The following is a 25,810-nucleotide window of genomic DNA, read 5'->3' as shown; positions in this document are numbered from 1 at the left end:
CTATCTTTGTCTATTTTGCTCACAGCTGCTGTAACAGTTACATTTAGGGTTAAGGTTCTCTCTTTCTGCACGGAACTGAAAGAGAATCTTTTCATCTGATCTCAGCTAAAAGACAACACGTCTTCAATGCCCCAAGCTGACCCTGTCCACTCCCTATATCAGCTGTCAGCAAGAAGACACCGGACTCTATAAGCAGACACCATACTGTACATATGACTGCATGACTACTGAAGTAAGCCAGCTTTTTTAAAGCCCTCACCACCTCTTCTGCTCATTTGAATGCTAGCTCGCCTTTTCTCTCAAACCATCTGAACATCTGTATCCTGCTATAAACGCTTACTCTGCTTTCCTGTGGATCACACGTCTATGAATACCAATATGTTGGACTTTCTGAAGCCACATCTGCAAAAGTATTTTAATGATGGTATTGTTATCAAACACAGAGACAGTGTAGTGACTCTTCAGGACTTTGATGGAATCTTTTTGCAGTATGATAGTATACAAAAGTATACATCAGCATCCCCGGTCTTCATGGTGAGTAGACGTCCAGGGCCAGGAGCCTGGGGTACCACCAGGTAAATAGCTGGCATTGCCTCAGTGGCACATTCCAGGGCTCCTCTGCCAATGCCCCCACTGTCACTCGCCAGCCTGCTGCCACTGTTATTACTCAACACCATCTGTACAACAAGGTAACCGATCCCCTAGCTATTATTTCCAGTGAACAATGGCAGCCTGTACGACTGGGGTCTTGGCAATGGAGGGAGTAGCAGTGCAGAGGTCTCTCCCAGTGTTCCTGCTGCTCCGCTGGATCCAACCTGCTTCTATGTTCTTCCCTCCAGCGTGGCTTATAACGGTAAAACACTTTTAGTTAACGTTTGATAGACAAAACCTAGCATGGCGTCAATAAGACAGCTATTGCTAATTGATGTCACACATGGACAAGGACAATAATACGACCCCCCTAATAGGTTCATCCGACTGTGTTTTTGCAACTAACTAAACAAATACAGCATCAAATATATACATGATCCCCAAGGGCATTCAATCAGTCATTATAGTTTCTTTTTCAAAACTATTATTGTTCAATAGAACACACGTAGGACTGCATTATATCATTGAATTGTGAACGTTCCTATTTGGTGTGGGATTTCCTTTATAATCTTTGGTGATTTCTTATCGATCAAAACCTTTGCTACAAATTGTTTTGTTAAAAAAAAACGACTTCCCTCAACTCCTCGTTGGAGAAAGTATTGTTAAAAAGCAATATCAGCAAAGGGAGGGATAATAATCTAAATGATTGATAAAGTGAAAAGTGATAAATAATTATGATCTCAGTAATGATCCAAATAATCGCGAAAATCATTTTGGCCATAATCGACCAACCCAATGTTTGAAAAGAGGTCTAATTTGAATTCCAAAATGATGCTTACATTGGTACTCCGGTATTGAGTTTTGCACTTGCATAAAGGACTAAAAAAGGTCAACATCTTTGCAGCAGTTGGCTAAGTCTAAAAAGGCTGGATGCCACAATTTCCAATATTGCAACACCATCGTTTATTTCATTATACTCTCCATGCCTGGTAAGCAACCATCTCGTTCAAACAAGCTAGTCTTTCTGTTTCAAACATAGAAGACAGGTCTTCAGGGTTACATTGTTCACAAAGAGGACATTATATATTACTGTTTTAACAGTCTGAGTAATACTTCCCATGATTTTATTTGCATATTGCCCTCTTTTTTTTCATTTAGCTAGTGTTTATTCAGAGTTTATCCCAGCATACAATGGTAGACTCACAGTCAGACACTAATTAGTTGTTTTGTTTCATGTCATTCTTGGCTGCTGCATGTGTACACATATATACATATCACAGCATTTCATGAACAATGTGTGTGTTGAGACAAAGTCCCAAGAAACGCAGTAAAAGGATTTGCTAACCACTTTGTCCTCCTGTTGCAATTCCATGAGAGCAGGAATGCAGCAGAAAGAAAGAAATAGGGAGACAGAGGGGGAAGGGGCAGCAAAGATAGGGAGGAAGAAATTGTGAGTGGCATTAGTAGGTCCTGGTAGTACTGTCACATACTCAACAGCAGAGGATTGGATGGCATCGCATAAAAAACATTCAAGCTCATGATTCAAATGTAAGCAGTCTAATACTGAAAGCTTAGTCTGTGGGGAGGATTGTACAGAGGTTAGTTAGGCACCTTTATGGGAAAAGAAAAGGAGGAATAGTTCCCTCCAGTGGTGAAATAGCATAACTATAATTTACAGTAAACATGAATAAGAAATCTGTGCTGTGAATGAACACATAAGAGTGAATAGATTTAGATAAAGGCATATCATGCAGAGAGTCTCTGACTGGAGTAGATGTTGTTAATCTGGAAAAATTAGTTGCCATTATAGACACCGCTGGCTCTATTCCCAGATTAAGATTCCGCTGCAATGTTTCATAACCTTGGATTTAAAATAGTAACATAGGGAGAAATCTGCCTGAGGGGGGGACATCTGCATGTCTGCATGTGTGTGTGTGTGTTTGTGTGTGTGTGTGTGTGTGTGTGTGTGTGTGTGTGTGTGTGTGTGTGTGTGTGTGTGTGTGTGTGTGTGTGTGTGTGTGTGTGTGTGTGTGTGTGTGTGTGTGTGTGTGTGTGTGTGTGTCCTTATAAATGGAGTACCGTGCATGCAAGCCAGTGTTACCTTATTTGACCGCAGAGACACTCGTCCTCCGCACCGAGCACAGAATTTTGTTTGGCAATATGAACAGAGGTGGCCACAGCCATCGGCAAACTTGGTTTTGTGGCATATCCCGCAGGTTGGGGCTTCGCTCTTCAGGTCCTGAGCCGGCTTAGTCTCCTCCCCCATCTTCTTAACCTGGTCCTTATACGATTCAAACTGCTGGTGCAACTTCCTGTAAGCCAATGGGAAGGACAAAGGTTAGGGAAAAATAGATAAGGTTTGTAAACTATAAAAAACAATGATGTATATGATTCTGTTCATTTCTTTATTGCTTCTTTGTATAGGGACAGTTATATAGCAAGAGCCAATGCTAAATTGTAGGCCTGTATGTCAGAAGAATATGGCCATACATATCATGATACAAGGATTTCTATTCAATATATTGGGATTTATTGTGATGTAAGAAGATAAGAAGTTGTATTAGACGAGTAGGATCTTCATTTCCATTTATCACAGTAGGTAAACAAATTAGGTACACTTTAGAAAAATATGTTTATGATCTGAGTTAGGTAACAATCTTTGTGCACCGGAACTATCCCTCCTTGCAACCAGTCTGATTTAGTCTTAATCATACTTACCTAGACAATAAGCCCTTATACCGACGGACTAACTGATAAAACTTTGGACTCGTTCAGTGTGAGATTTTGAAAGGTAAATCAGACACCATGACCTCAGAATCCTCAAAGCTGAGTGGCTACTTTGATAGTGCACCTCTCCAACATGGGGTTGGGGGGTGGAAGGGATCCAATTTACTTTGCAAGTTTAAGAACATCATTTAATTCCACTTTATCAGGTTCCCATGCGTTAAATTAATCATTTGCACCTGTGTTTCTATATCAGGACCAGCCCCGGACTGGCCATCGGGAGGGCCGGGATGTTTACCGATGGCCAGGCCTTTTGTTTTTGTATGTATTGTGAACGCAACGCTGCACAAATGTTGGTCTGCCTCACAGAGGGGGACTGTCTGTCTACATAATGTGGCCTGCCCACATGGCCACTTCCAGGGCCGCCTTAATGCACGGGCTGACCTGGGCTGAAGCCCAGGGGCCTACGGAGATCGGGGGCCTATCATGAGCCAATTAAAAAATTAAAAAATAAAAATAAAAATTCTTTTTTTTTTATTTCGGGTGTTTTTTGTTTTTTTTAAATGAACAAATTCTTGGCTTTCAGAATAGGAAACTTTCATTTCCAAAATCACACGATAAATACATTTTTGAATCTTGTAAAGGGAAGACGACAGCTCTCCCTCGCCACTCTGCTGTTCCACAGCGCCGCCCCCCTCCCTCCACTGAAATTATTATTGTAAGACGTAGAGTAATGATAGATAACACAGCAAGGTCCGTTACAGTTTGTTTTCATCTGATTTTAAAAAAACAAAGTCTTGGCTTTCAGAATATTAAACTTGTTTCGGCAAATTCAGATGATAAATACAACTTTGAAGCTTGTAACGGCATAATTACAAGCGGAGAACGGAGTAACTTGACGTCACAGCAGGCATAACAACAGCCGATGTTTCTCGTGAGGGTTTTCCCCGGGAAACAAACACAATACACACAAACGCAAATATACACAAACACACACACACGTCAGAATGAGAATATGTTTCACATGTGACTTATTCAAATTGCGAGTGATTGAGTGAAGAAAAAGTTTGAGTGGCGCTCGGAAAAGGAAATTGTTGAGGGAAAAGGAGTTTCGAGACAAGCAGCTATTACAAAAAATCCCGACGCTTACAGGTTATTTTAAACCTGTAGGCCAGGATGAGGAGGAAGGACAGATGAGTTCTGTACCGAGCGGTAGCGGTGCCGGCCGCGGGGCCTCGGAGACAAGTAGGCCATCTGGTTCTGATAGCGATGGAGTAGCGGGAGAGGAAAAACAGACAGGAGGGACATTATCTGTTGGAGGAGATGGAGAGGACGACGAGGACTTGCTACGTGGAGGGGAGCCAACGGCAACCGGACAAATACAGGAGGGAGGCCCGATACGTCACTCATATGGAGGAGAGGACCAGGCGCGTGTAGAGCAGAGTGGAGAAGTGCGATCACAGAGCCTGCCGAGGCTATAAATGACTTTGATTTGTTGTTTAAATAGGGGGCCTACAAAAACTATCAGCCCCAGGGCCTGATGGCAGGTTAAGGCGGGCTTGGCCACTTCCATACCGATCTTACATCAAAGCCCTCCATTGGAGAGAGAGAGAGAGAGAGAGAGAGAGAGAGAGAGAGAGAGAGAGAGAGAGAGAGAGAGAGGTGGGGGGGCACCGGTTACTTGTATTTTTGTTGTTAGCATCTGGTTAGCTAGCTGCTCTAACAGATATAAGGAGCTGTTTCAACAACAAGGTGGAGGGAGAGTCCTCTGCTGTCAGACTGAAAGAGATAGCTATACAGCTCAGGTGAGGTTAAGTGTTTAGATAGTTAACTTAGTCTAAATTCTCAGTGGGTCTCAAACGGTTCGGTCACCATTTATGTACACACATATTTCCATTTGAGGGGGTAGTGATTAGTAACATATACATTAATTAAAAAAAAAAAGTTAAATAGGTGAAAAAAGGTAAGATACACTTTTAAAACTTGTTGAGAGCTAAAAAATATACTTTGCTGCTGCCTCAAAGAGGAGCAGGGGAAAGGGGGGAGAGGAGGGAGACAGGTGAGGCTGGTTCAGGAGCCCAGACACACTCACAACCATAAATGAACCAAAAATAAATAAATAAACAACTTTCCATCTTTTTTTATATTGGATATGGTATGTTATTGGTTATGGCCATGTTCTTTTGTTTTTATGATTATTTAAATGTATACAGTTCTGTTTCATACTGTATGGGTGTTTCCATAGATCTATAGTCTTTTTTTTTTTTTCTCAAAATGCACCAGATTGATGCATTTCACAAAAACATTCAAAAATAAATCTTACCGGGGGGGCAAATACGCCCGGACCCCCCTAGAGGATTTGAGGTCCACCCCCACTTAAAATCACATGGACAGGTTCCTAAATACATTTTACATTTTTTTAAATAGTAACCCCTGTCCATATGTTTATTATTGGGTAGTAGATGTAAACTATAGGGCTATCACTATGGGCAGCAACGCTGTAAATATTCACAAATAAATCCAGCAAAATGGCACAAAGAAAAAAGAAAGCTGGTAGTGGCCTGGCTGGGTGTATAATTCCCGGCCTGACTTATTGTCCCAGTCCGGCCCTGATCAGGACTGTTGTAAGGGTAGACAGAGCACATCCTAGGGCCATACTGTTGGATAATGACATTACCAATACAGAACAGTTACTTCTCTACTGGGAATATTTGGCCATACACACACGATAGCTCATCATCCATTAATCATTTGTCAGTGAAGTTCCATACTTGTATTACTACTTGTGTCCTATAGATGGCCCCCTACTGATACAGTACACCTGATCTTATACAGTAGATCCTTAACTCCTAACGAGTCCTGAGAGGCTACTAAAAACAAACCTGAATGAACTCTTCACATGCATTTTGTATGACACATGTCAATTGAGCGTCTCCTTGGAAACTAAACACTGGGCTGACTTCATAATATGGCGATTAGAATTGGTTTCGACCCACATATCCCCTGCAACATTCATTAGCACTTGTGAATTATTGAACAACGCTATCCTTTTACCACATACAGCTCTGCGTTTGAGATAAACATGCTTCCTTTACCCACAACCAGACATTTCAGGCCCAAATGTAAGGGCCGCACATCACCTGAAGACCATCTGTGTGTGCGGTTGTGTGAGCGAGTCTCAATGCCATCTAAATATTAGATAGAGTGCCATTGAAATGCCCCCCTGTTGTACCCACTGAGGGATTAAAGGGCTAATTGTGTCACAGCCTTTGTGTGTTTACCAAGCAGAGATTAGTATGTAGCCTTGTTTAACAGATCACACCAAATCTCATTTACTGACAGTGGGCCTGATAACAGAGTGATGAAGACTCTGATACAAGAGGCAAAGTGCTTCGAAATTTGTCTTGGCAGATGAGAAGCGCTATATAAATTAAATGTATTAAAGCCACTGTCTCCGAGGATCACGAAAAAGACTACAAACAATCTTGTTTTATTCTCTCTTAATCTCCCTTTACACTCAAACATTTACAGAGACATGAGCTCGATCCCAGGCCGCTACAGGCCACACTGCTCTATTGACAGACAAGGTCAGTGAGAAGAGCTGTTTAAGATAACCAATGATTACCTCTCATTTTCTCTGTATCGGGTCACTTTTCTAAAGCTCAATCCCCTCTTTGGGGGGCTAAATAGAAGTTATAAAAAGCCATTTTTAAAAGCCATTTCCACAGGTGAGTTTTACAGGTTTTTTCATATTTTTAAATATGTTGATTCTAAGCTGCCAACTGAGACAGATTTCAAAGAAGCAACATTTAATGTAACAGAAAATAAATAAAATAAATGAGTTAAAAAAACATGACTATAAAAACACAGTAAGAGTAAGAGTAGATTTGAGTGGGTGCAGGCAGCTGGTACACAGTGCCCATTCTAGAGAGGGTTGGCTTATTCGGTCAAACACGGTCAAATGTAGGTGACACTGCTGACGAGTAATCATACGCTGCTCATTGTCCCATCCCAGGCTTGCGTAACGGAGCTCTCTTACCTCTGGGCCGCACCACACAGCCAGTAACCTGAGCCTCTCTCTTGGACATATGACAGACCCAACAGCAGCGAGGGTCAACTACACGCTCTCTGCAAGCTTCTGGATTCCACTTGTGCCACAAACTGCACACTTTCTGAGCTCAATTCTAACTCCTCTATCATCCCATGTTGGCACCGAGGGCATAGACATGGCAGTGTGTGTGTGTGTGTGTGTGTGTGTGTGTGTGTGTGTGTGTGTGTGTGTGTGTGTGTGTGTGTGTGTGTGTGTGTGTGTGTGTGTGTGTGTGTGTGTGTGTGTGTGTGTGTGTGTGTGTGTGTGTGTGTGTGTGTGTGTGTGTGTGTGTGTGTGTGTGTGTGTGTGTGTGTGTGTGTGTGTGTGTGTGTGTGTGTGTGTTAATAGCAGCCAGTAAGTAAAAGTACAAAAGTATAGGCCATTTTCACATGACATTGCAGGTAACACAGGTGTAATTGATTATAATTAATAATGGTACGGTTCAATTTAGTGCTTCACAGACATTCCATATTGAGCCAACTTGTACAATGCCAGGCATGGCCCACCTACATGGAGAGAGCCATAATTAATGTAATTAATTACACCTGTGTACACCCTGCAATGACGTGTCAAATGGCTGCTGTGAAAAGGGCATAAAGAACTTAAAGTATCAAAAGTAAAGCAGAATGGCTCCTTTCAAATAATGAAATTATTATAGAATGACATTATTATTGTGTCTGTTTTCAATATTAAGTAGCCTACGTGCAAGAGCATTTTAATGTTGGATATGTGGAGCTAATTTAGCATTTTAGAATAAGCATATCCTATGTTGTAAATAGTAACTAATAGCAGTAACAGTAAGCATCAAATACATAATAGGGTACAAAAAACAATATAAGTAAGAGCAAATGTACCTAGCATTAGTTATACACCACTGTAACATTGTATAAGAAAGCTTCAAGCTCTTAACTTAAAGCTAATTTAAGCTAATAGCAGCCACTGGGCATAACGTCAACAATAAAATAATTAAATCATACCCAAGCCCTGGAAATATGTTGTTATGTCTTGCAAGCTAGCTAAAAAGTGCATATTTGCACACAAAACAGATAAGACGCAAGTGTAATGTTTAAATGTGTTATGCTCTCGTTTACTCTCCACACTCTTCTGATAAAAAAATATATGTTGTTAGCTTGCTAGCTCTAGTGTCCAAACTAGTTGCTAGCTTTGTGTGGCTGCTGCCTTTTTCCGTATGTATATCACGTATGGAACACATTCAATTTAGTAACACCTGTGCTATTTCTACTATGACAAGTCAAACATCACTCCCCTGTTTATGTTGTTGTTGATATATACAACTAAATAAGTAATTTTGTTTGAATTCTCCTATCCAAAATGTATAATAGTTCGATATTATATTTCACATTACATTTTTATGAGTAATTAATTTCTCCTTTTTTTCCCAGTTTTCCTTAGGTAGATGGTAAGTGCTATGTAAAAGTATGTGACTTCTTGACCTTTTTCATTAGATGCATTATTCTCATAGAATGATGTGTGTGCAAATAACCTAAAATACTTGTTTTCTTCTTGACTTTGATATATTAGTATCGTTACAAACCCTCAAAGCTATACCATTATGGCACACCACTCCCATATCGCCACTTTCCACTTATGCTTTTTACAAACACACTGAGAAATTGTGTAACACATACACAATATCCACTCAGGTCAAACATACTCTGCGTCCAGCTCCTGGGATTACCACTGTATGTTTGTGCCTGCTGTAAGGAGAAGGCGTCTGCACTATTACTTACGCGTCTGGCTCTGGCTCCTTGTCATTTTGGGACTTTTGCTGGGGCTGAAGGACGTTATTTACCAGCTCAGTGATCCCACTAAAGGGAAACCACCTGTTCAAATAAGAAAAGTGTGACTGGAACATCGCAATGAGTTATCATGGGAGAAAACAATCTATCCTGAAACGTTTTTTCTTTAGAAAGAAGGTCAGATTCTAGGAAGTGAACAACAGCAGGGACATTCACTACAACCAGCGCAGAAAGAGGAGAAGGTCGGGACACGGGCAGAGCGGCGATTAGTGGAACATTGACAACCAGACACAGTGTCAGAAGTAGAGAGGAAGATAGAAGAAGAAAGAAAGATGAAATACTTTGTGTCGAGGGAAGGAGAGAAGAAGCAGGAAAGCTCTACAGCCAATGGAAATGAGAGCTGCATCAAACGCTCAGCTAAGGGTAACAGGAGTCATTTATTCCAGCATGGTGTGCAGTAAGGGTCAGGTTATCAAACTGGATAAGCCTACAGGTGGATTTAGTACAAAAAAATGCAGCTATAGTTGGTGCATCTAGTCTACATTTGTGATTGGATTACAAGGCTGCACCAGCCAATCAGAGTGCAGATGATGAGAAAGGACAGCCAGTTAAAAACCAGGGACAAGGGGAAAGGATTGTGGGGGCCTGGCTATGATAAAGCTGGTAGAAAAGAAAAGCCGTCGTCACTGATGTCATGGAAGTTGGCTGTTTGGCGTCCAGCACATAATTCAACAATCTATTCAATGCTACTTATGTAAAGCTTAAAAAATTGAGCAATTATTGTGTTACCACAGCTGCTTTCCATGACATTAGTGACATTCATTTCGTTTTCCTCCCAGACAAAGAGGAGAAAGCCACATGAAGCACACAGCACCAACTGACAGGAAGAAGTTTCAAAGCCTAGCACTCTGGGTAATGCAGTTCACTTACTGTGCCGGCTGAGGCTTTGGTTCTTCTTTGATCCTAAAACATAAAAAATCAAAAAAAAGATGTGCACAGCTCAGTGCTTACAGAACACAAATAGATGATGAAAACAATGGGACACAAAACACTGAGACTAAAAATGTGTATGACATAAATAATAATAGGAATAACATTCAGGATATTATAGATGATGCTTTGATGAAATGATGACAGTGATGAAGAAAAAAAACATGAACTGAACATTCAGAAAAGAAGGAAAAAAGTAAGAAAGGGTTCTGGACCAACTCAAAATGGAAAATCATTGCTTCAAGTGAGTAACACCCTCTTTCATGTGGCAAACGTTACTTTTATTGCACTTTCTATAACAAGAGGATGAATCCAAATTCTAGTCCACAATGCTACTGTTTATTTTCAGCATGAAGAGTTTTTTCGAGGAGAAATGTAAGATTCATTGTGGCCCCCATCACCATAAGCCCACCAGTTCTCAAATATATATAGCCCAAGCAATCTATTGGCACTAACTATGTAAATGTTGCACAAATCCTCTTATGAGAAATATCTTATGAGACATAATAAGACTTAGTGATCGTCATCGTATTCTTCTATCGTATCAGATAATGTTCTAAGCCTTTATGTAATTAGCTGGCAAATTTCAATGCCTCACCAAAACACAATGTGTATTACAGATTTATGACATGCAACAAATAACATATATTGCCGATCTGGATTTCAAATAAATCTCCAAGACGAGCACACACATCAAACCAAACACATGATCCCATCCATAATTTCACTTGTTGGAGATAATAAACACAACAATCATAACCAGAAAGCCAGACAATGGCAAACCACTATTTATAACAACAACATCTATGAGTTGACTTTCATTCTAATCACCATATTGGCTCTGACACAAATCTAGAGTGTTGTTACAGCCCCATGTGCAGCGTCACTAAACAGTCCTTTAGTTATCTTAAAAAAGTTAAATAGGTGAAGCTCGGATAACCAAGAGAGCACAACCAGCACTTAAACACACACTCCCAAACAAACAAATAAACACACATACATGCACCACAACAACCACCATTCTCGTTGACAATCACCTGTCAGTTGTCCATCGCATATCAACCTCAGACCTTCAACCTGACTTCAGTACTTGTCTTGTTTAAGCCAAACACAGACTGGAAGAAAAAATAACTGGGATATACAGTATAGAGAGGTAAATAGACTACAAACAAAACAGAAAAAGCACTTATTACTATTTTTAATTTAAAGGTCACAAATTGGGCAAAATCCACTTTTCCATGTCTCTGTGTGAAGGGATACGGAATATTTCAAGAAAAAAGATTCCCTCTCTTTTTTCCCAATCCATTTATATAAAAACCTGTCTGAAAATGAGCTAATCAGATTTTGGCCGCTTTGTGATGTCACAATGTTTTTAGCCAATAACCAAGCAAGGTAACATCCGCCCACCTTATCACCAGAATCTCCTCCTAGTACAATTGTTTGTTTTTTAAACCAATCATCTTTCAGAGGGGCGTGGTCAGCAGCAGCTCATTAGCATTTAAAGCTACAGACACCAAATCAGCACTTTTGGAACAGGGTTGAATTAGAGGAGTTTATGGCATGCTGCAATGCTATCTCACAAACGCTTCACAGTCATGTTTTGTATATATCTGAGACCTATAATATATTGTTGAAAAAGAGTATAATAGGAGACCTTTAATGCTGGTCTTCAAAATACTGTAAAACATCCTCAAATTCAAGAATTCAGAATGTTGTTAAAATAGTGATACAATGTTAGCTGTTTTACCAATATCATATTCTTTAACTAGTAGCAGCTTTTCAAAATCATTAAATGCAGTGCTTTATATAAATAAATAGAATTAATATTGAGCAGAATTGAGTTCAGGCTAATAGTACGGCCCTTCACCGCAGTTCCACTTTCTCATTAGGCCCATTGAGGACATTATTTGTCCCCCCTGGTCTAGCATCTATTACGTTCTAACTGAAGCTGCCAGAGAAAAGATTAAACAGAAAAGCACACGTCAGATCTTCACACACCTCCACCCGCTTATGTTAAGTGCATCTTCAGCTGAATATAGCTGCGTGAAATGGAATGTGTTAATTTGATTTTGTATCTTTCTGACCTAGGCATGGCAACATTTACTACTCCCATTCTGGATGAGTTAAGATTTTGTTTGTCAACTCGTGCTAGTGCCAGTACTCATTAATAATACCACCATAACAATTTCCCGGGGTTCAATGATTTCTATATACTTCCAATTGTGTCCAGGGAACAGCAAAACCCAAAGATATTCCAACTACAAAAAGAAGGGCACTAGCAGACTAGGCCAAAACCGTTCACGTAAGTTCAAGAAGAATGCATGTATCTGCTCCATGGTACTACCTGTGATAAGAACCATGTGGGGCTAAAACTCTCCACTGAAAACACTTCACAAACGGTTACCACATCCTACTAAATTTACAAAATCGTTACCACAATGAATACAAGTCTTCTGAAACAACAATTCATTAAGAAAAAAATGAGTGTGCACACTTCATTAACTCCTAAAGCCTCAAAAAATTGCCATGCAGAACATCAGAAAACAGACTACTTTATCTAGAGGAAGAGCACACCGCAGTGAAATCTGTCTGTCTGATCTGTGTCAGAGTGGTGCGAGAACACACGAGAGAAGATAGTCCTGTGTACCCATCAGTCTCGCTGCTCTGTTTTCCGATGAGCCAGTCCATATTTATCCTCTCGCTGTGTTCTCCCGATGACCTGCAGCGCCGTTCTTTATTGATCCCATCAGCCCCGTCTCTGTGGTCGCATTACAAGCCTCATATTTATCTGATGGAGCCTACTGCCTGCCTGGACGGCTGCCGGACAAAGTGAATGTGTGTGTGAGTATCCGCCTGTGTGTGTGTCCATATCCATGTGTACTCATACGTGTGCATATGTGAGTGTGAGTGCACGGTGCATTATTGACACGGGATGGTAAAATGAGTTAGTGTAAAATGTCAGGAGTGACGTATTCAGTATCACGGCCTGCAGGGCACATACAGTCTCTGCTTTCTATCTCTTTAACCTGCTTCACCTCCACATAAAACACAATAGTACAGAATAAGGGAAATGTTTGTGCAGAGAATCTCCACATCTCAGTGTATGATGCTCTCTTTTCTCAGGCTCAGAGAGGCAGTTTTAGGTCTTGGTTAGTCACACGCTGCTGTTATTTTTAGCCTTTGTTGTAATTGTGTTCTGTATTTGGGTTTCCACCCGCCCCGCTTCACTGGTGTTGCATGGAGAAGCATCCGGGTCTGAAATGACCGAGTCTACACTGCTCTCTAGTGGACATAATGTGCAGCATGAACTTCTAAGAACTAGATTCCTGGAGTTCTGTCAGGGGGTATGTATTGGTGTGTATTTACAATCAATTGCTGTGCTCCTGTATGTCTTTTGAAAATGTGTAAGTAGAAGAAATATAGGGGAAACTGAGCTGTTACTTCCAAGTGTTAAGTTAGAAATGAATTGTTATGCTGGGTGTAGCGGCCAAAATCATATAGAAATAAAACAGACAATTAACTTAAAATAATACAGCCGCTGAAGCACTAGTTAGCAGATCTTACGCAGGGCAATGATCCAGGTCCAGACAAGACTCTCCGTTGTACATTTATTATGATCCAATATCATTGACAATGAACAGGTTTCCTATGGTTTGTTCCTTAAGCCTTTCCTTTCCTGTGGTTGGAAAACCCTGTGGCTCAAAACACCCTGATAAAAAAAAGTTTGCCTACTAGTGATCTGGCTCCCACCACCCACCTGTCTCCAATATATACAATTACACCAGGTGCTCTAATCACCCAGTGCCCAAAACATGCCTTCAAAATAAAAGCATAGAAACTACTTTAACTTATGAAGCTAACTAAGAATACATATAAATAAATGATAATAATAAACAGCAAGAAAATAAATGTTAAACTATTAAATAATATAAAGAGATATATAGCTCAACACTGGGTATAATTCTAGTCATCTACAAATAACATTCACAGCAGCACTTAAGTCAAAAGAAAGTAGATTGTTGTTGCTGTTCAAGTCACTTTTTAGGCTAAAACACAAACATCCAGCTTATCATGTCTGTTTTTTCCCCCTCTTTAATTTTAAATCACATATCTTTGAATTCAAGCTACGCTTAACTTTGATCCTCTTTTAGCAAAAAAAAAGCAATCTGTCAAATGATGCTTTCTGAAATGTTTAAATTATTTTGTCGACATTTTATAGCCATAAATCAATTTAAAAAATCAGCACATTATTCATAATGGATAATAACCGGTAGCAGACATAAGAAAGGAATTATTGATGTATTGTCATATCATTTAATTACTGGATTTCATGATTTCATGCATTTTTTCTCAGTAACATTGTCAATATATGGATACAAAAAAAATACATAGAAATAACACTATAGACAAGCACAAACACCATCAACTGTCAAATGAGAGGAAAAACACATCCTGGACTGTGTGCTCAAAACACCACATCTGCACTCCTTAGCACCAAAGAGCTCTGCAAAAGCAAAAAAAACTACTCGAAGCAAACCAAAATGCACATGCCAAAACACATGGTCTCCCAGTAAATACAAACACAACTCTCTTGTTGACGATATCATTCAAATCAGATGGGATTGAGATCATTAGGAGAATTGGAGTGATGCATCTCCTTCTGCACAGACAGCCGGGCGATTACACAGCAGGCTGTCAAGAGGACCTGAACATTTTAGCAAGATCCCAGAGATGTAATTCATCTGAGCCCCCTGAAGACATTTCTGCTAATAGGCAGAGCAGACGATTTGAAAAACCTTTCTATGTCTCTCTTTTACCCATCCCAATGCAACAGTTCTGCTAGGACAAACACATCGATGTGACGGCTGTACAACAAGTCCTGATTCATTACATTCCCACACACCCAGAACAAGGTTGGCAACATGTCACATGATCCACAGCAGGTCCAGCAGAGGCTAATGTGCATTTAATAGCTTCTGATGGGCAGCACAAACAAACACAAGCCAACCTTATTCAAAGAGCTCACAGGCCGAGCAGAGGCACTGAGCACACATTCATTCATACTGAGTCAAAACATTCGGGACCAAGTGTAAAAGCAGCTGACCAACTACAGAAGGTGAAATGAAATGTTGTTCAGGATCTAAAGAAGCTTTTCATGAAACAGAACACATTTAACTAGTTTGTTTTAGTCTCACTGCTCCAATCAATGCCTTTATGGCAACAAGGAACTCTTTTTTTGCGGTAGTGTTGGAAAGATCTCACTGTAGGCTACAGACAGACACAGCAAACCACTGGTAGTGGAGCATAGAGTCGCTAAGAGACAGAGATTTCCCACAGCAGTTGGTGGAGAGCAAAACACATTCACATTTTGACTTATTAAGGTGATATCAAGTCAATGGTGTCATAACAGCTAGTTACGCTGCCCCCATGTGGCCGAAAATGCTTTTTTAAAATCAAGTTATAAACAAGTCCATCTGCTACCACACATCTCTGTTAGTTAGTCATGTATTGTCTTAGCTTTGACTTATTTTACTCATCTAGTGTAATGAATATTAAAAGTATTTATTTCTACTCTGCAAAGACTAAAACCCACACTTTGTGTAAGTCTGCCTTTCTATCAAATGGTGTATTTGTATACAATATGTTCAGCCACATATTAAAACACACTTTTGTAAATGAACAATACCAATCTCTACCAATATTCTGTTCATTCTCTTACACAGTATTTTCTCACACTGTACTGTGCTTCCACACATGCCACCAAAGGCATACATACATACATTTCCAATTACACCACCTCCCCTGCCCAACAGTGACTCTGGTCTCCCTCTCTATTCCTCTAATCCTGTCTTTAAGCAAACTGCTGCAAGTCAGGAGTATTTCCCTCTCAAGCATCAGCCAGATGTTGGTGGAGCAGCTAAAACAGTTGGCATGTGGGTAGCTAGAAAGTAGTGGCACTCTAGTCTGAGTTTTCACTGGTGATGTCACTACTGTGAGTCAAAGGAAAGACTCAACAGCTAAATATCCCTTAAAGGTCCCCTATAATATTCTTTTTCAACAATATATTATAGGTCTCAGATATACAAAACATGTCTCTGTGAAAGTGTTTGGCTGAAACACCAAACAGATCCTGCATTGTAGAAGGCCATAAACCCCTCTGTTTCAGACCTGTTCCAAAAGTGATGATCCTGTGTCCGTAGCTTTAAAAGCTAATGAACTGCCACTCCCCCCTCCCCTCAACGAGATGTTTGGTTTTTAAAAAACACAATGGTGCTCTAGGAGGAGATTCAGGTGATAAGGTGGGCGGGTGTTACCTTGGTTGGTGATTGGCTAATGGTTACACAACCCAAAACAACATTGTGACATCACAAAGTGGCCAAATCTGGTCAGCTCATTTTCAGAGAGGTCTTTATATAAATGTATCAGGACAAAAATAATCTTTCAGAATCTCTTTACACACGGGACAAATATTTATGTATAAAAGACATGAAAAAGTAGATTTTGCACAATAGGTGACCTTTAAAACATGAATGTACACCTTGGTTACTTTGTGATTAAGGTGTATATGTGGAGTATTTGCACTTTCTTGGAGGTCAGGCCGATTTGACAGCCAGCCAGTAGAGATGCTGCAATTAAATAATACTAACATATCCTTAAAAAATGTAGGAGTAGGATATTGGCACCGTTCAATGCCCGACAGTTTAAACAGATATTTGGACACAGCCGCGTCTTGGCATCTATACTGCAGGAGAAGACCTGTGATAGGGGATCTCATGGCTAAGCAGTGACCCTGCAGGCCCTCGGAGTCAACTACAGACTGAGTGATAATTAGATCATAAGGGAGTAATGTGGCTCAGTGGGTAAATACCAACTACATACATCATTAACACCATCACAGCCAGGCAGCACTGCCAGGAGAGGAGGTTAACGTCTCTCTGAAATCACTACAGGGAAATCTCCCACCGGAGGCTGAGTTCTGCTCTTGACTTAGCTTTGGCAGTGTCAAATACACTCAATGTTGAGAAAGAAGGCATTATATTTGAAAAAGAATAACAAAATAAAAAATAGAATAATAAATAATAATAAAGATTCCCGTCACCCAAGTCCAAGTTCTAGTCCTGACAAAAATACAGTATGTGGTGCATACACGATTACAGTATTTAGAAAACGAAACCCTACTTTGCGGTTTCATTTTGACCTCTTGACCTTATACTTTTTACAAATACAACCAGAACATTGACAGAGAGGGAGATCTTGGGTAGATAATAATGAGAACAAATATGAAACAACTCAAACGCAATTACTAAGCTTGTTTACCTGATATTTGGTCAAAGACACAAATGACATTACATTACAGGGTGTTTTTTTTTAATAACACCTGCAATATTGCCTTGATTATACATAGACCACACCTCGTCAGGTAACTCCCTGGTTCTAAAACAGTCTAATGTCTATGTGCAATATTTTAATAAAAATAGGACAACTTTTCAAATGTTTCAAGAAAATGCAACAATGCATGCATATAAAGGTTTTTTCTATTACCGTGGTATTTTTAAGTAACAAGACCCAAAATAGACGATTTTCTTATGACAGAGACCAGCATAGGCATAATGTTAGGAATGCAATTAAAAAAGAAATTGTTATTACAAGATACACTTGTTTATAACTTGATAAATATTTGCAATGTACTGGTATGTACACTATTTGTGTAATATCTCCTATAATCGACGTATATCTGCATTGGCTCAGCAGTGTTTGTAGGTATGATTTGTGAAAAGTATGAACCACAGGGTAAATATATTTCATATACATTTTTTTGTGCTGCTTCATCACATCTCTTCTGTTACATTCTTCTTTTGATGACCAATTGGAAAAGTGTGTTATTTCCATGGTGTGTATCAGAATAAAACGAAAACAAAACATAGAAAGTGTCATAATGTGTAAGAATACTAATATTGTGCTTATTTGTGAGGGAATGTCCAAAATACAACAAAAAAAACGCTAAATGTGATCACTGTAAAAAACCAGCAGAAACTCCAAGCTGCATTCTACCCCCAAAGCCCCTTTAGAATGTGCTACTGTACTCCACTTAGACACATAAGGGAAAACCAACATGCACAGACCGTGTCAGCATTATCCCTGCAGGATGTATAAGACAGAAATCCCCCATTGTACCACCTCTACTGTACATCCCCATGAAAATTTCCAAGAAAAGGAGCAAGAGCTAAAAATTGCATCTAATTTAAAGACTGAGACACCTGTACCTCTCTAATAAATGCCAGAAGACGTGCTACTTAACGCATTCTCTGCACCTCAGTGAGGATTAGGGGGGGCAGGGGATGGAGTGCTGATAACTGCCTCTGGCACGGGGCGCTGGCACGGTAACGATAAGCAGGGCAGGAGGGACGGTGAGAGGGCAAGCGCCTCGGTGTGGGGGGTTCGGCGAGCGACCGCAGCTGGGCCCTTAGAAAGCTCAGATAGGATTGAATCTGCGGGGCACGCTCATCAGAATAGGCAATCTAACAGCGCGCACCCAGGCCTCCTGACCAAGGACTAATATTCAGATTGTCAAACAAGGGTTGGCAACAGCAGATTTTCTGAGCGACGGGGAAGTGGTTCATCTGCCGCCAAATATAACTAAAATACATCTGTTTGCTTAGATTACCTGCCAGGATTCAATTGAGCTGCTCCATATCTCTCCTCCTGAGAGATTTCCAAGTGGCAAAGAGTCAGCGGCACTGAAAAAACTGAAATGTTGACTTTAAATAAATGTATTATATCTATACATTTCACATAACCGCATTGGTTGAAATCAATAATATTAAGTTGAACCTAATATTTTGTATTTAAACTCAATATTATTGCTTTCAAGTCACCTAATAATGTGAAATCTGCTGACATAATGCATTTAATTAAAACATATGGTTTCAATTTGTTCTGTGTAATCACCCACACATTCACAAGTATGGCAATTATGTGCATTTTAATAGTTTGGTGTATATGAGCAACATTTACTCAGAGGTAGTGACACACCATGTTTGTGTTCTTGCGTGTTTGCTCTGGTAATGGTGTGCGTCTGTCTTTGTACGTGAATGCTTGGTTGCTCCCCCTGTCAGCCCACTTTATTCATCCTGACACAGATACATTTTATTCCGACTGTGATCAGCACTTTCTTGGCAGCTGACATTGTCCCCTGCTAACGTCACAGCTCCTCCCATACACCACTCAACAGCTCCACTGGGAATACTGTAGAAACTCCAGCCCCTAACCCCACTAGGTCACTGCCCCCCCCCTGTGTGGGCCCCTTCTCCAACTCCAGTAGCCAGACAGAGACAGCTGATTGCAGCTCTGTGTCCTCCTCTGAGCCCATACTTTACACAGTGAAGAATCAGAAAGCTCCTTGAGCACCAATGTTGTCCAGTCTTGCTAGTTCCACATTATTTCCAGTCTCGTGGTCAGCAAAGGCCTAGTTTCAGCCTTTACACCGGTTCCTTGTACATGAAACATCTCAGGTTCAGTCCCCAAATATAAGCTTTCTAATGCTACAGTAAGAGCAGCAGCTAAAAAAAGGGTAGAATTTACAATGAAGTATCTAAAATGTATTTTAACTGTATAAAATCTATAATATATTTAACCCTCCTGTTGTCTTCGGGTCAAATCTGACCGATTTACTACTTTCATCAACCATAACTTTTTTGTTTTACATTCGATCGCATTAAGTCTTTATGATATCCTTCACAGTAGACATTTGAACATATGCAATGGCTGATCACCACTTTCATTGAATTTTGGATGATTTAGTCAACTTTGTAACACCCATGGTGTTCCCGGCCAGATAAAACACACACACACACACACACACACACACACACACACACACACACACACACACACACACACACACACACACACACACACACACACACACACACACACACACACACACACACACACACACACACACACACACACACACACACACACACACACACACACACACACACACACACACACACACACTCTAGATGTGTTCCCCCCCTTATATGCCTAACCCCCCCATGTCAATCACACCTGGCAAACACAAACACACACAGAACAATTCGAAACATTTCCCGCTCGTATGTGCCCATCCCCCCGCATGGATCACACCTGGCACACGCAATACATGTTCAGTGTCTATTCTTTGTATATTTACTGCAGTTTTTTACCAGTAGTCTGATACAATATGTACAGTTTGAAAGGGTGTTAAATGAAATTCGGTGATGATTCATGGTTTTTGTGTTAATATAATAGCAGTTAAAACAGGACCGGTCAAATTTGACCGCGAACACCAAAGTAAAGGGGGGAAAAAAAGTCAATAGGAGGGTTAAAGTATAAAAAAATACATTTTGTCAAGGAATGACCATGTACCACTCTATGCAGCCCTTGCAGTAGTTTGAAGACATAATATATAACATGATGTTCCATAAAGCTAACACATTTATTTGTGATTATTTGAATTTCAGCATCTTACAAAGTAACATCTTATAATGCAGGACAGTTCATTTTGCAAGCATACAAATGCATTACATCCAACTTTTCACCACAATAAAGCTTTATGGTAAAGCAACATAACCTAAAAAACATTTAAGCAGACCTAACTTTAGTACATTATACGTGTAAGATATCACATTATATGTTTATTCAGCATCTATGATATTTGTGTATGGATATATGTATAGATGCATAAGTGTTTACACCAGGGGTGTCCAAACTACAGCCCTGCTGCAAATTCTAAAAGTATAATGCAATATGGCCCACATGTGAAGCTTGTGCTTTTGTTATATTGTACTTCTTAAATATACATGTACAAATATTTTAATAGAATGTTCATGTAAGCCCAACTTTCAAATAAATTCAGTCAACTAAAATTGAAAACCTTTTCTAACCAATCTTAGTTGAATACAAAAAAAGGTCAATAACTTATTTGCATAACAAGCTTGAAATATACCCTTCCTATTTCCCCTTATTAAGCGCCTTCACACCGGAGTACTTTTCCCAGTATAGTTCCGAAAATGTGCGTTCACACCAAAAAAATACGGAACTAGAACTTAGTGGCAGTATACGCCGTGAAGTTGTTTGCGGCCTGCCAGTAAACCCAAAGCAGAAGAAGAAGAAGTGACGTCAGCGGCTTAATTTGCCTAATCCTCCCTCAGGAACTTATTCCGGTGTGAACGCGATCTGTACTTAGTTCATGAGAACTAAAGAGTTCTCATGAACTAAGTACGGCAGTACTTGGTGTGAAAGCGCCTATTATAAACATTCTGAAGATTCTGTTTTAAGGGATGAGCTGCCAACACTTTTTGTAACAAAATAATTAAAACCGTATGGAAAGCTGTGAGGAGGGCTTCTTTTTTCGTAAAAGCATATTCAAGTATCAAGCCACATGTACCTACATTTGATTGATTTAGCTAATTTATACTTAACTTATGAGGCAACATACATCACCTCTACTGAGTTGCCCAGCCCTTTCCATATGTGGCCCTCAGTGAAAAAAGTCTGGACACCCCTGGTTTATACGGATATTTACATGTTTAGTATGATAACAGATAGGATTATACTTTCCTTAATTATATAGTTGTATTGTCCGGAAGCTTATTTTTTTGTATTGTTATGTTGTGTGTGGACAACAGGAGGAGTAGCTGATGTTCTGCAAGCCAGTGAATCAGTATGTACTGGACTAAACAACATTGATAATGTATGACACTGCATTGACTATTAGTCTATGAATCCTTACTACAGCTGATTGCTTAGGTGATGGATATTTAAGGGAGTACACATGTGTTATAGGCTGCCTCAGTCAACTCCTAGTTTATATTCAAGAGCATCTGTAAGATACTTCTAGAAATGATAAGTCACTAATAGCTTATGATTTATTTATATATTTCATCGGAAAGCTTAATATGTGTTTATTACATGTAGGTCACAGGAGGCATTAATGTCTTTGAACTCCTTCATAATCAGGCTCTGTGAGTAACACAATACATGTAACAGGATTACATACTAAATGGTAACTGTATTCCCTCAAAGTTACAGAAAGATAAGTTGTAACCAGATAACTGGCACATTATAAAATATGGGAATTATGAGTGTAGGAGTCCAGTTTGCAAATAAAGAACGATATATTACGATGCACATGCTAACACATACTTCCCAGGTCTTGCAAATGTCATTGTTGGTCTATAGCTGCTTGAATAAGCTTAATGAAACATTGAGCTGGGGACACATTTTTGATGGTAAATATCTTGGCTTTTTCTTTCCTAAGAATACATTCTTTTTTGTTTTACAGAATAGTTCATTAAAATATTAAAATAAATGTTGTCTTGTCTGTATTTGTTGTCGAGGTAATGAAAGTAAAGGAAAGTTAGGTTACTTTAATGATGTAATACTTAGATTAGGTTACTGGTGGTGACATAACAGGTAATAAGTCATTGGAACGGAACACATTTTTAAAGTAACCCTCCAAACCCTGCATATAACGCACTTTGGATATGCTCTTTGTACAAAGTGTTACAGAAACATTAAACTGTAGTAGATAGTGATGTTCTGTGGCGCTCTCTTAACCCCCCCTCTCAACTCCCATCAGTGCCTCCTCACAGGCTCTCCATGGTGTTGTTGTTCCTGCTGGGAGCAGGAGGTGGGCTACTGCAGTCAGCTGTCTGTGTCTCACTCCAGGCTATAATAATAGCCCGGCCATGGCTAACAATAGAGAGGTAATAGAGACCTGGCCTATTGTTGGCCCAGCCTCTACTCCTTCCTGTCCCGATTCATCGCTACAGCACGTCACCATTAGCTCTCTTAACTACTCTGCATACACTCTAAAAACGAATTCCGGCGACCTTTCAACTCCACTTAATTAAATGCATGGTTGCAAGATAAAAATGTGAGTTAATTGATTTAGATAAACATTTTAAGTTGCAAACATTAATTTATAAGTTGTGTTGATGTAATAATGTTGGTTATTACATCAACTTAATATTGTGTGTACCGTAATTTGAACTCTGATTTCTGCGTTAATTCACTTAAAACAGAATTCAAGTTGTAGCAAGTAATGCAATTGGTTTGATAACTTAATTGTTCTACACCTTGAGTTAAGGATGTCAAGTCCACTCCCACTTAACATGCCTGGACAAGTTCCGACAGTTAAGACAAATAGAAATACTACACAAAGGACATTTTAAGGTGAGTGTCATCTTTTGTCATTCAAATACAGTAGATAGCCTTGTGGTTGCACTGTATTAGGCAAATTGCTGTTGGACCAAAATTAGCAGCCTTTGAACTGTGAATAGTTATGTGAGACAATACAAAGTAGTAGAGGCTACTGTGAGAGTAAAAATACTTTGGTTACTATTGTGATATCGCTTTTTATTAAAAGAAAATCTTGGTGAAGCAGATCAAGGACTTGCTTCTTGAGGTAGGATCGTTATATAGAGTTGTCATTGAAATGCAAGTTGTTGGCAGTCACCCATTCAGAACATATTCATTTAGGTCATTTCTCTTTTTTTCCTTTTTCAAAAATAGCACAATACAATTGAAGTACGCAGAGAACTATAGCCATCCGCTGCCTTGTCGTGTACCTTGGAGAAATGGAAGAGGACCTTTTCAAGGAGTTTAGCGACGTAATTCAAAATCTTGAAATAACATAAAATCCATGGGCACAGTGTAACACTGTAAACACAGGACAAAAGCGCTGCTCTCTATCAGTTACGTGTTGAAGCATATTGCACTTTTGGCCACACCCCAATCAATAATGTCTTCGCAACGTTCAGCATGGATAGGTGTTGACAGCAATGGCATGGGAAAAGGATTGTGTAACATTTGAAAAGTGGCTTCTGCTCTTCACTTAACCAGTTCACATATAGTATGGAACCTGCAAAAAAGATGAGAAGATACACTAAAACTTGCATGGTTGTGATTGACAAAATCTGTCCACATGCATTTAAACACTAGGCAAAGTACTCGAAACCACCTCTGTGTGTCTTCAGGACCACATTGCCATGATGACACACACATGCAGACTCAATAGGTGAAAACAATACCAGCGTTGCTTTAGCAGCTGGTAATAATGGCTCTGAATTAGCTAAGAGTGACAGTTTGAAAAGTACGCAATTATCTAATTCATTTTCTCTTATGCGCTAACCTATTATTTAATGTGCTTCAAAAGGACATGAATGTTGCCTTCATCAGTGACCGGTCCACCCCAGGATAAGACCATACGATGGCAACCATCGTGGTCGAGGGAAACAAATGAACGAGCAAGTATTCTGCGTTAAATGTGTTTTTTGAAATAATGACTGTCGGCAGTGTAAACATCTTTGTTACATCTTTTGTAAAATTGATGTGTGTGATCTGCAGATTGGTGCCATTGAGAGTTTGTTTCTGTAGCTTTACAAAAACTTTACAGATTTTACATATTTGGCACTGGTTTTAAATATGCAAAGGCCTCTAACTTCGTTGTGATGGCAGCATTTATTTGCTGTGTCCCCATTTCCGATGGTAATATGGCTAATGTGTTTATCTATTATTTGTGGGGCAATTTAAATTTGTGTTATCCATCTTTTTTTTCAAGATTTAAATGAAGCTCAGCACAAGTTCTTTCAGGAAGACTGGGTATATACATTCACTCCGCAGCTGCATATAATCAGCTCATCACAGGCGTTCTCTTTAACCTATTACATTTCACCTCATTCTCCAGCAGCCAATCAGCGTGCTGCAGCCAAACTATAAAATGGTTCTCCTCTCTCCTGCAGTCAGCTGTGATTTCAGGTGTTCATGCACCTTATTATATGGCATGTGTCAATACATGTTCAAACCTGATTGAAACATCATGTGTTGAAATAAACAACTGCAGTTCAAAATAAAAAGTGAATCGCCTAATATTTTTGTTGTGGAATTAATTAATTTCTTTCTTTAAAGGCAAAAACATGAAAAAGCTAAGAAAAAAAAAATGAATAAAATATATTTGGAGCAACTTAATTTATAAATGGTTGTCAACTTAAAAAACATGTGTTCACAATGATGGTAATTAAGTACATACAACTTACAATTCCTTTTAAATCATACGGTAAAACAAGTTGGAACAACTTAATTTTTGGACTAATCAACTTAAAAACTTGTATCCCGAATGAGGGTAAATAAGTACATACAACTTTAAATCCCTTTTAAATCATGTGGTAAAACTAGTCGGAACAACTTAATCTTTTGAGTAATCAACCTCAAAACTTGTGTTTATGCTACCAATTATTAAGTAAGTGGTAATTAAAAACACCTCTGATAGTAGAGGAAAAGCCTTCTCCCCTAACTCAAATAACTTTGTTGCTTTAAGACAATTTCATTAGAAGTTGTCTTAACTCAATAAACATTGATGCAAACTGTTGCGTTGATTTTCTTTGTTGAGCCAAGGCATTTCTTTTTAGAGTGTACAGTGTACACAGGCGGAGAGCACGGAGGCAATCGGATATCAGCACACCGCAAACAGGTTACACCCATCACCCATCTGGGCCGACCGGGGGCCCTTTACTGCATGTCATACACACTTTCCCCCTCCCTCCCCCTTTCCTGTCTCTCTTTACCTGTTCTATCTAATAATAATGTTAAAAAAGAAAATGTTTAAATG

The 25,810-nt window shown here is 39.5% G+C and overlaps 1 protein-coding gene across 31 annotated transcripts in view; it reads right to left on the bottom strand.

Moving 5' to 3' along the window:
- rims2a (regulating synaptic membrane exocytosis 2a) overlaps positions 1-25,810 on the bottom strand; it is a 145,502-nt gene that overhangs the window by 102,583 nt on the left and 17,109 nt on the right. For 28 of the 31 annotated variants that reach the window (XM_079641457.1, XM_079641463.1, XM_079641436.1 and 25 more), the window contains exons 3-6: positions 10,096-10,128; positions 9,157-9,249; positions 2,693-2,903; positions 1,937-1,948 (exon numbers count right to left, since the gene is read on the bottom strand). In XM_079641457.1, coding sequence (XP_079497583.1) covers positions 1,937-1,948; positions 2,693-2,903; positions 9,157-9,249; positions 10,096-10,128 — 349 coding nt within the window. The remainder of the gene's footprint in view (positions 1-1,936; positions 1,949-2,692; positions 2,904-9,156; positions 9,250-10,095; positions 10,129-25,810) is intronic. The other 3 variants (XM_079641460.1, XM_079641429.1, XM_079641430.1) reach the window with 3 other exon arrangements.

The sequence above is a fragment of the Notothenia rossii genome, assembly GCF_949606895.1.
Source record: "Notothenia rossii genome assembly, chromosome: 7".
Taxonomy (NCBI): Eukaryota; Metazoa; Chordata; class Actinopteri; order Perciformes; family Nototheniidae; genus Notothenia; species Notothenia rossii.
This window is presented reverse-complemented; position numbering and strand designations above follow the sequence as displayed.